Genomic DNA, 11,694 nt, shown 5'->3' with positions numbered 1-11,694 from the left:
AAAGATAAAATAATAAAGACTAAAATTATAACTGAATTTATTTATTTTTGAGCTGAATTTGTGAGTCGCGAAATTTCTTTATTATTCTCATGGGCTAATGTGAAAGAATAGTTTAATATGAATAATTGTGCATTATTTAAAGTAACAATATCAAAATTGAGTGGCAATTCTCTGGTCATTGATGTTTCATGTAAATTCACTATATTTTTCTGTCATACATGGCGGCTGGACGGTTTAGAAAGATTGGACACATAAAAAGAAAATATAAGATGAGAATACACCACATCCAACTCAAAATCTTAAAATGTTACGTTAATGGGTCTCTCATCTTATAAACTCCTCACTCTTCCCTGTTTTCTTTGATGTGGGACTAACTTCGACACTCCTCACACTTGCAACACTAACAAAAGTAAGACCTGAAAAGATCTACATAAAGTGGTCAAGTGAGATTTATGTGCAAATAATCTTGTGATAAACATAATATATAACAGGAGGCAATTGTTTCGTTTGATCCATGTAGCCACCCTCACATTAGGCTTTGTTGTTGTTTTTTAATCTTGTTGAAATGACAGTTATAATAGATATGTTCCTAATTAACACTTTTTCTCCTTCCTATGTGGCCAATGTGTCCATTTCCATGTCTCAAATCATCTTGACTTACTATGTGTTTATGCTTTGAGACAAAATTAGCTTCCTTGCATATCATCAGTATCCAAACAATGAAGTAAGTCAAAAGCTGATATTCAATGGGCATTCCTTCTTTCACAGTGATGCTTGCATACATGCTTTATTCTTCTTCTCTTGCCATAGAACTTGATTCTCTTCATGTTTCTCAGTCCCTCAGTGATGGCATGACCTTAGTGTCACAAGGTGGAAAATTTGAACTTGGTTTCTTCAGCCCTGGTAATTCTTCACACAAGCGTTACTTGGGAATTTGGTACAAGAATATTCCAATTCAGACAGTTGTTTGGGTTGCCAATAGGGCCAACCCCATCATTGATTTCTCAGGAATTTTAACAGTTAACAGCACAGGCAATCTTTTACTCACAGAAAATGGCACTGAGATTACTTTTTGGAGCACAATCTCTCAAAAACAAGCAAAGAATCCGGTATTGAAGCTCTTGGACAGTGGCAATCTTGTGTTAAGAAATGAAGGGGAATCAAATCCAAAGGCCTATTTGTGGCAAAGCTTTGATTATCCTTCAGATACATACTTGCCAACGATGAAGTTAGGAAGGGACCTCCGAAATGGTTTGGATTGGCGCATAACTTGTTGGAAGAGTCCAAATGATCCATCCCCTGGAGACTTCTCTCTTGGTTTAGCTCTCAGTGATTATCCAGTCTATTACATGATGAATGGCACGCAAAAAGTATATCGGGCTGGACCTTGGAATGGCCTTTACTTCAGTGGATTCCCAGATCTGTCCTTTACATATGTTTTTGAAGTCACTTTTGTCACAAACAAGGATGAGATATCCTATAGTTATAACACCAAGGTTGATTCTATCATTACAAGAGCTTTAATAAGCCAAACAAGTCAATCTCTTACGCAGTATATATGGGATGACGATCTTCAGAATTGGAAAAGTTTTGGATCAAAGCCAGTTGATGTGTGTGATAAATATGACCTTTGTGGAGCCTTTAGTTATTGCAGTGTAGCAGAATCAAAGCATGTCTGCCAATGCTTTAAAGGGTTCAGTCCTAAGTCACCAGAAGCATGGAACTCAAACAACTCCTCACAAGGATGCATTCGCGACAAACCATTAAGCTGCAATAATGTCACAAGCACTGATGGTTTTGTCAAATACACAGGCTTGAAAGTGCCGGATACTCAGCATACTAAGCTGCATGAGAATATTAATTTAGATGAATGCAGAAATCTGTGTTTGAAGAACTGCTCTTGTATGGCTTATGCCAATTCAGACATAAGAGGAGGAGGCAGTGGCTGCGCCATGTGGTTCGGTGATCTAATTGACATCAAACTGTTTCAATCTGGTGGACAGGATCTGTACATTCGAATGCCTGCTTTGGAATCAGGTAAGGGACAAAAGTGCATCTTGCTTTATAGATTCTTCCATTCTTCTTATTATTGTATCTTTCATTTTTGTTTACATGTTTGATGAATTTCAACCATGAAGGACTTCAACATCGGCACAAGCAAAAAGTGATAATTGCTAGCACCATTGCTGCATCTTCTGCAACACTTCTACTTTGTGTTTACGTTATATACAGACTCCGAAGGAACAATATTGGTAACTACTTTCTTTTCAATCCTATATTCCTATTATCTCTAAATGGCAGCAAATTTCTATATAAGTTTTTAAATTGGAAATTTGTTGAAATACTGCTAATTATCAAGAACTACAGTATTCTGAAATTCCTTTTGTTTAGAAATATAATAACAATATCTGAATGGATTTTACATTTCTTTGCGTTCCTAGAAAAATCAAAGATAGAAGGATATATGGAAGGGTACGTAAATGATGCGGATCTACCACTGTTTGATCTACTAACAATTACTACTGCCACCCAAAAGTTCTCGTTGAATAACAAGATTGGACAAGGTGGTTTTGGACCTGTTTATAAGGTAATTCAATCTTTGAATACTTACTAGGTTGAGCCTTGAACAAGTAGAGAACATTTAACATTGTAAAGATCATGATCTACTTATAAAAATGTAATTGGGCAGGGAAGATTAGCAGATGGACTTGAAATTGCTGTGAAAAGACTCTCACATAGCTCTACACAAGGAATGACTGAATTCATAACTGAAGTAAAGCTAATTGCGAAACTTCAGCACCGTAATCTAGTAAAACTTCTTGGTTGCTGCATTCAAGGAGAAGAAATTTTGTTAGTTTATGAATATGTGGTTAATGGTAGCCTGGACACCTTCATCTTTGGTATGTAATATCAAAAAAAGTTAAATTAGATAAATTCTGTTTTCTAGTTTTCATTACAGTATAGTAAGCAGCTTATGAAACTTCAATATTTGATATTTTATTAACAGAATTGTTTTTTCGAAATATAGATCAAACAAAAAGTAAGTTGTTGGATTGGCCTCAACGCTTGGGCATAATATTTGGACTTACTAGGGGACTCTTATATCTTCATCAAGATTCAAGATTGAGGATTATCCATAGAGATCTCAAAGCAAGTAACGTTTTACTCGATGACAAATTAAATCCAAAAATATCAGATTTTGGAACGGCCAGAACTTTTGGAGGAGATCAAACTGAAGGAAACACAAATAGAGTCGTTGGGACTTAGTGAGTGTCTCTTTCTAATTTCATAACATTTTATTTATTTATCTTTTCTCAACTTAATCATTGTTTTAATGCTTTCATACAGTGGATACATGGCACCAGAGTATGCTATAGATGGATTGTATTCTATAAAATCGGATGTCTTTAGCTTTGGCATACTTATGATGGAGATTATATGTGGGACCAAAAATAGAGCTCTTTGCCATGCAAATCAGACTCTCAATCTCATTGGTTATGTAAGCACTAAGATAATTGTTATATTACTCAAATGTGCAATAAATTTTTCTGAAGGTTTTCATGTTTGTGATGTAGGCTTGGAGACTATGGAAAGAGGAGAAGGCTTTAGAGTTGATAGATTCAACTATAAAGGAGTCATGTATAATCTCAGAAGTAATGCGTTGCATCCATGTGAGTCTGTTGTGTGTACAACAATACCCTGAAGATAGGCCTACAATGGCTTCTGTGCTTCTCATGTTAGCAAGTGAGATGGATTTAGATGAGCCTAAAGAGCCTGGCTTCTTTCCCAAGTGGGTCTCTATCGAAGCGAATTCGCAGCCACATCAATGTGAAGTATCTACAAATGATGAATTAACCGTTACCTCATTAGATGGCCGGTGAAATCAATGAGTCTGCTGCACATATCACATGAACTCATGGTTAGACATTTTCCATTGCTGGATTAGTTTTAGTAACTGAATATTTGAAGCAACTGTTTATCCTGTTGCACAATATGATAATCGTTAAAGCTACAAACATGTGTTTTTTATTCCCTAGTGAGATAAGACTCTATTATTGTTGTTTAGAGTATTTTCCCTTCTCTATATGTAGTTTCACAAAACATCTAATATTTTATCATGAATTTTAGAATAAGAAATAATGATTCCCTTTCATAATATTTGTATATAATTGATATTAACTCCCTTAGTTAACTAAGATAGGAATTGTACTGCTAGATTATACACTAGGTAGTGTTCTAGATATTGATTTTTCCTTCTCTCATAAAAAGGCTTAGATCATCTCTTGCTTAAATTCTAAATTTTCTCACTTATATTAGCAACGTACAACACCACCAATATTTGCATTTCTTTTTTTCCTTATGATGTAATCAGAAAGCATAGAAAAGTAATGAGGAACAAAGAGTCAAGATAGCAACAGTAACATGCGCCAAATGTGTTTACTTTGAAATTGGATGTTGGACTCAGTAGTCAGTATGGAAAGAAAAATAAATAAATAAATAAATAATGTGCTTAAATCAAATATTAACTATTTAACTAATATATGTATTTTGGGAACAAATTACATTTTTATATTGTATTACATAATTTGTTTATAGTGTAAAGTAAACAAAAAAGGTATAGCATGTCCCATTTATACTAAAAACGAAATAAACAGTGGCAGAGCTTGAAACAAAATTTTGGGGGCCAAAAATTTAAGGTCAAACTCATCTGATGCAACTCTTTGAATTTTTGAAAGTTGTATCTCACTTTCTTCGTGATTTATTAAAGTAAAATAATTATTTATAGGTGTTGATATTTTAGAAGTTATATGTTCTCTTTTTTGAATATTAGTCTTCCTCTTAAAAAATCATCAATTCTTTGATTTTTCATCATTATTTTGTATAAAAATTTAAATATATATCCTGTAAAATATGTAAAAAAAATTAGAAAGATAAATATTAAAATTTATAATATTTATTGATTTTTTTATCAATTTATACAAATACAATAATATCAATACTTGTTGAATATTCTAATATTTTTTATCATATAAAAAATTAAATTAAATAAACAGTAATATATAAAATAATATTAAATTAAATAAATAAGAAATACCTAATTTTAAATAAAAACAAAGCAGATTTTTTTTAGATAACTTTTTTTTTTGTTAGATGTGTTGTGAAGCCAATAAAAGCCCACTCTAAAAATTATTATGCAATAAAAACATGAGATAGAAATTGAATATAGATACTTTAAATTATAATAAAGTATTTCAACCAACTGAACTACTCTTTAATTTTTGAAAAACTACTGCTAACTTTTTTATAAAATATTTGGGGAGCATGACCCCATTGCCCTAGTTAAGCTCCGCCACTGAAAAAAAGTAACAATTTTTTTACATACTCATTTACAAATGAAATATGTGGAAACCATGTTATCATGATATCTCAAAAAGTATTTTGATGATTTATAACTATGTTATATATCAATCAACAAATTAGTCATGTGTATAGAATACATATTAAAATATAAAATAACATTAAAAATAAACTAAATAATACATGTATTTATATACAAACATATAATGACTAATTTGATAATTTTTTGATATATACATAATATTTTTGTATAATTTAATAGTTTCAATAATATACCAACTAACATATGTTCAAATGTGTTAATGAGCTAAGAATTTTTTATGAAGTATCAAAAGTAAACTACAAAATTTTCTTGGCCTATAAATAAACCATTGTACATTTCATGTAAATAGCATTTGATATTTATTCTTTAATTATTTTCGTAAATTCTAACATGGTATTAAAACTATAATATCTTCTTTGAATTTTCGCTCCAAATTCTTTTATAAAAATATTTTTACTTTTCTTTCTTAGTTTTCAATTACAACAATAAACCTTACATTCTAAGCTCCTACGGTTTTGTTTGCACTTTGCACTCCGAGTTTTGGCAGTTCCGTCTGCATCACGTTTCTTAAGGTTTTGCGGCTCCAAATGCATTCCGAGTTTCTGCAGTTTTCTCTACACCCAAGTCCTTGTAGTTTTGTCCGCACTCTAAATTCCTGGAGTTCTGTCTGCATCATGAGCTCGCAATAGTTCAAAATTTTTTATAATTTTGTTTTACACTATTTTAATTTTCTTATTCCGCTTTTTTTTAATAAGTTACAAATTCAAGTTGTCATATGAATTTGAAGAAAGATATTAGAATATATTTAAAATATTATATGTTAATATACAAAAATATTATGTGTAACCAAATTCAATCATTATGTATTTGTATATAAATATATATGTTGTTTAACTTATTTTTAATGTTTATTTTATATTCTAACATGTATTTTATATTAATGATTAATTTTAATGTATATCTAGAATAATTGATTAATATAATATCTAGATATATCTCGTATTAATTTTATATTTATTTTAGTTTGATATTATATGATTAAATTATATTTTTTGTCGATAAATAAGCACCCCTCATTATACATTTCGTATTTTTATGAAAGATCTTCAAATTGGCTCTCTTTTTTTAATTAAATTCGTCCACCAAAAATTTGAAATTAGTCACGTTAGTTCTTCTGTCTCTTTCATTGTTCATGGTGTTAAAATTTGTTGATATGATACGTTAAGTGATATCGTCCTAATTGTCTATTAACATAATAACTTTATAAAATTAGATCAAATCAACTCCAAATTGAGAGATTTTCATGCCACACGATCTTCCTTAATTTAAAGTTGATTTGATCTAATTGCATAAATTTATCATGTTAGTAGCTAATTTACTAATTAGGACTAAGAAGTATGAAGTATGCGATATAGTCAGTGTAATATCACTTAACATGTCATATAGTAAATTTTAATACCATCAGTAAAGAAAATAATGAAATGACTAATGTGACTAACTTAATCTTTGAAAGATGAATTCTATTAAAAAAAATTTTGGGACTACTTTGGAGAACAAAAGATCTTTTAAAGACAATTTTAACCATTTACTCTTTGATATTTATTCTTGAATGAGTGTCATAAATTCTAACATGATGAATTATAGAAATCCTGATATCTAAGTAGCCCAAGTGGTCATCATATTGCAGAGCAAGATTGGCATCTGCGCAATGTGCTCTTCAGTTGAAAAGTTATTTGCAAATAAAGTACACAACACCAAAGCAGAACCTAGAAAAATAAACTAATCTATGAAAGCCAAATTGTAAGAAAACGACACACTCATGCAATTAGTGTAGCTAACAAAGTGATTTCACCGACCATCTAATGAGGTAATAGTTAATTCATCATTTAAAGTGATGATGTTATGTTGATCTGAGTGTGAATTCACTTCAGTGGGGAGCTTGCAGGAAAAGAAGCCAGGCTCTTTAGGCTCAACTAAATCCATCTTACTTCCTAACATGACAAGTACTGAGGCCATTGTTGGCCGATCTTCCGGGTGTTGTTGCACACATAAGAGACTTACATGGATGCACCGCAATACTTCTGCCACGACACACGACTCCTTAATGTTTGGATCAATCAGCTCCAAAGGTCTGTCCTCTTTCCAAAGCATCCAAGCCTATATCATATAAGATGAAAAAAACTTCAGAATATTTGCAACATCTTTGTTGAATAAAACAACTATTTGATTGCTTGCTTACATAGCCAACAAGATTAAGAGTCTCATTTGCATGACAAAGCGCTCTATTTCTGTTCCCACTTATAATCTCCATCAATATTACGCCAAAGCTGAAGACGTCGGATTTTACTGAAAATAGCCCATTGATAGCATACTCTGGTGCCATGTATCCACTGCATGAAACCATGAAAACAAGTGTATTCATATCGCATATTATAACGAAAATAAGAGAGAGAGAGAGAGGGGGGGGGGGGGGGATACTATAAAGTTACATAGATACTCACTAAGTCCCAATAACTCTATTTGTGTTTCCATGAGTCTGATCAACTCCAAAAGCTCTAGCAATTCCAAAGTCTGATATTTTAGGATTTAACTTATCATCAAGTAAAACGTTACTTAATTTGAGATCTCTGTGGATAATTCTCAATCTTGAATCATGGTGTAAATATAGAAGTCCCCTAGCAACTCCAAATATTATGAGGAAGCGTTGAGGCCACTCCAGCAACTTGCTTTTCATTCGATCTATGTTTAGAAAAACAAATTTGTTAATTAATAATGAATATTCAAGTGGTAATCTTAGCCAAATTTAGGTCTGATCTAAGCTTTCTTGAATCACACACCAAAAATGAAGTTGTCTAGGCTGCCATTAACCATGTATTCATAAACTAACAACTTTTCTTGTCCTCGAATGCAGCAACCAAGAAGTTTTACTAAATTTCGATGCTGAAGCTTTGCAATAAGCTTCACTTCAGTTAGAAATTCCGTCATTCCTTGGCCAGAACTCTGTGAAAGTCTCTTGACAGCAATTTCTTGCCCATCTGCTAATTTCCCCTGATTTATCACATTTATGTAAGTAGATGTTCTTAATAATGTCAAATTCCTCTACTTGTTTCTTTGCAACCAACTATTCATAGACCGAATTACCTTATATACAGTTCCAAAACCACCTTGTCCAATCTTGCTATTCAGCGAGAAGTTATCAGTGGTATTACTAATCATTAGTAGATCAAACATTGGTAGATCTGTGTCGTTTACATATCCTTCAAAGTATTCTGCTTTTGACTTTTCTGGGAAGCAAGAGAAAGAAAAGATATACAGCAATATTATATTAACTTAAAAATTATAAGTTTTAAGATAATCAGCAACATTTTCTTTTTTTTTCTGCTTTTTTTGGTTTTCTGGGTTTGTGGGGAGGACATGGAGGATTACATGCAAGAGAGGGAGTTGGAAAATCTATATAGTGATTTCACTTTCTTCAATCTCAAGCTGCTAAAGCTCTAGCCTCAAATTCATTGCCATCATTACACCAAGATTGTTTTCTGAGAACTAGCTATATTCAAACAAAATTTCAATTCAGCAATAGAATACATATATAGAAAGTGTTGGCTTTTGGAGATAATGTGAGAGAAAAGACAGTAGTTACCAGCAATGTTCCGTCGGACTTTGTATATGACATAACAAAGTAGAAGCATCCCACAAGTTGCAGCAATGGTAGCAGAAATTATCACTTTTTTCTTATGTGATCTTGAAATTTCTTCATGGTTGAAATTCATGGCACATAAAACACAGTTAAATCCCAAATGAAAGTGTAATTTTGAGCTTTGTAGAATGTGAAGCAACCTGAAATGAGATGAATGATGGAAGCATTAACAAGAAATGCAACTTCATTCCATACCTAGCTCAGAAGCAGGCATTCTGATATATAGACTTTGTTTCCCGCCTTGAAGCAGTTTTAGGTCGATCAAATCACCAAACCACATGACACATCCTCTGCCCCCTTCTCTTATGTCAGAATTAGCATAAGCCATACAAGAGCAATTCTTCAAGCACAAAACTTCACAGTCCTCTAAAGTGATATTCTCAAACAACCTGGTGTGTTGAGTATCAGGTTCTTTGAAGCCGGTATATTTGAGAAAACCATCACTGCTTGTGACATTGCAACTTAGTGGTTCATTGCGGATACATCCTTGAGTCCAGATGGATAAGTTCCATGCTTTTGGTGACTTTGGACTGAACCCTTTCAAACATTGGCACACATGTGTGTCTGCTGCACTGCAATAACCAAAGGCTCCACAGCAGCCATAATAATCACAGACATCAGCTGGAAGTGATCCAAAAAGTTTCCAATGCTGAACTTTGTCATCCCAGACGTATTGAGTAAGAACATGTTCGCTTGTTTGGTTTATTACAACTCTTGTGATGAGAGAATCAATCTTGGTGCTAAAGCTGTAGAATATCTCGTCCTTGTTGGTGACATAACTGAGTTCATAAATATACTCATACTTCATATTTGGGACTCCCCCAAAGTATAGGCCATTCCAAGGTCCAATCCGACAGAACTTTTTCGTTCCATTCATAATGGAAAACTCAGCATAATCACTTAGTACTAGACCATAAGAAAGGTCTCCAGGGGATGGATCATCTGGACTCTTCCAAGAAGTTACTCGCCAATCAAAATCATTTTGCAGGTCCCTTCCTGTCTTCATCCCCGGCAATTGTGTATCGCATGGATAGTCGAAGCTTTGCCACAGATAGGCCTTTGGATTTGAATCTCCATCATTTCTTAGCACAAGATTTCCACCGTCCAAGAGCTCTAACACTGGATTCTTTGCTTGTTTTTGAGAGGCTGTGTTCCAAATAATAGTTTCATTTTCTTTGAGCACAAGATTGCCTGTGCTGTTCAATGTTAATATTCCCGAGGAACCATTAATGGGGTTAGCCCGATTGGCAACCCAAACAACTGTCTGAACTGGGATTTTCTTGTACCAAATCCCCAAGTAACGGTTCTGTGATTTACCAGGGCTGAAGAAACCGAGTTCAAAGGTTCCACCTTGAGACACTAAGGTCATGCCATCACTGAGGGACTTGGAAACATGAATATAATCAAGTTCTATGGCAAGGGAAGAAGAAAGTAGGTAAGCAAGAATCACTATGAAAGAAAGAATGGCCATTGCATAACAGCTTCAGAGGTACTTCATTGATTGAATTTGGATATTGATGATATGAAACAAAGCTAAATGTCTCAATCTTAAATAAAAATTTTATTTATTTATTTATTTTAAATTCTCAGTGCAACTTTCAACTTAAAAGTAAACACATATGGCACGTCCCTATTGCTAGCTTGACTTTTGTTGCTCATGACTTTTCTAATGCACTGATTAAAGGGTAGATAACTAGGGAACCAACCTGATATACATCTTCCACCATTGGATGCAATGTGAGATCACAAGTGATAAATTCCACACACCACCTAATTGTGGAACATATGTGTGACTCAAGGTATGAGACGAAACAAATACACCACAGTTCTATATTTTAATGCATTTAGGGCCCAAGAAGATTATATTCATCATTCAACATGAAAGACACTAATCAAGATTGCACAAACATATAAATCAACTATGGTAGACGCTAGACAGCAATACCAAAAATGTATCCATGATAAAATAGAAGAATAAATATGAAACCAAATGAGCTACTACTGTTAGTGTCCAAGCAACTTCCAAAATGCAAAAGTTCCATTAAAAACAGAATTAACATGAATTTCAACAACAAGATAAACTACGAGTTCAATTCGAGTACAATTTGACCGAGCGTACAATTTGATCAAAGTTTAATCCTTGGTCTAGGTGATGATACCTCCACAATTATAACCACATGGTTGAAACATACAGCAGATATTCCCTTCAGAAGCCAATCGAAAATATAGGTTCTGGAGTAGGGATGTCAGGGACCCGGGCGGGGATGACTCTCTACTCCCATCCCCGCCCCCAGATTTGCTCCCCGTCCCCGTTCCCGTTTTCCACTGTGGGGTAATATTGCTCCCCATTCCTATTTCTCATAGGTCCCATTTTTCATGGGATCTCATTCTCCATCTTTTTGACTAATTATTAATTTTCATAGAAATAGAGTTAAAAGTATTTATCCTATATAAAAACAACAAAATTTTATACAAAAAGTCTAAACGACAAGATGGTGAATTCTTTTAAAATGACGCAGTGGAAGACGCCACAGCGAGTCAGAGCACAATGGATGAGGTGGGGGACGCAGTAGAAAGGAGAATCGACACAATGACA

General features: G+C 33.5%; 2 protein-coding genes across 2 annotated transcripts; one reads left to right on the top strand and one right to left on the bottom strand.

Annotated features, from left to right (window-relative positions):
• Positions 1 to 615: 615 nt before the first annotated feature.
• LOC112771690 (G-type lectin S-receptor-like serine/threonine-protein kinase At4g27290) lies at positions 616 to 4,156 on the top strand. The gene is made up of 7 exons (XM_029294963.2): positions 616 to 2,037; positions 2,139 to 2,252; positions 2,442 to 2,587; positions 2,690 to 2,900; positions 3,029 to 3,266; positions 3,349 to 3,499; positions 3,576 to 4,156. The coding sequence occupies exons 1-7, from the start codon at positions 747 to 749 to the stop codon at positions 3,879 to 3,881; spliced, it is 2,457 nt and encodes an 818-aa protein (XP_029150796.1). The 5' UTR covers positions 616 to 746; the 3' UTR covers positions 3,882 to 4,156.
• A 2,808-nt stretch (positions 4,157 to 6,964) lies between these two features.
• On the bottom strand, positions 6,965 to 10,642 carry LOC112771688 (G-type lectin S-receptor-like serine/threonine-protein kinase At4g27290). The gene is made up of 7 exons (XM_025816490.3): positions 9,294 to 10,642; positions 9,042 to 9,152; positions 8,543 to 8,685; positions 8,239 to 8,449; positions 7,903 to 8,140; positions 7,641 to 7,791; positions 6,965 to 7,558 (listed from the first exon to the last, which is right to left on the bottom strand). The coding sequence occupies exons 1-7, from the start codon at positions 10,567 to 10,569 to the stop codon at positions 7,250 to 7,252; spliced, it is 2,439 nt and encodes an 812-aa protein (XP_025672275.1). The 5' UTR covers positions 10,570 to 10,642; the 3' UTR covers positions 6,965 to 7,249.
• Positions 10,643 to 11,694: the final 1,052 nt, after the last annotated feature.

This window comes from Arachis hypogaea, chromosome 18 (genome assembly GCF_003086295.3).
Source record: "Arachis hypogaea cultivar Tifrunner chromosome 18, arahy.Tifrunner.gnm2.J5K5, whole genome shotgun sequence".
Taxonomy (NCBI): domain Eukaryota; kingdom Viridiplantae; phylum Streptophyta; class Magnoliopsida; order Fabales; family Fabaceae; genus Arachis; species Arachis hypogaea.
Note: the sequence above shows the minus strand (reverse complement) of the source record. Positions and strands in the feature narration are given on the sequence as shown.

Coding starts and splice junctions, on each gene's coding strand:
- LOC112771690 (XM_029294963.2), top strand. CDS start 747: ATGGGCATTCCTTCTTTCACAGTGATGCTTGCATACATGCTTTATTCT. Junction 3,267..3,348: donor AATAGAGTCGTTGGGACTTA/GTGAGTGTCTCT, acceptor GCTTTCATACAG/TGGATACATGGCACCAGAGT. Junction 3,500..3,575: donor CTCTCAATCTCATTGGTTAT/GTAAGCACTAAG, acceptor TTTGTGATGTAG/GCTTGGAGACTATGGAAAGA.
- LOC112771688 (XM_025816490.3), bottom strand. CDS start 10,569: ATGGCCATTCTTTCTTTCATAGTGATTCTTGCTTACCTACTTTCTTCT. Junction 8,141..8,238: donor CCTAGACAACTTCATTTTTG/GTGTGTGATTCA, acceptor TTCTAAACATAG/ATCGAATGAAAAGCAAGTTG. Junction 7,792..7,902: donor AATAGAGTTATTGGGACTTA/GTGAGTATCTAT, acceptor GGTTTCATGCAG/TGGATACATGGCACCAGAGT.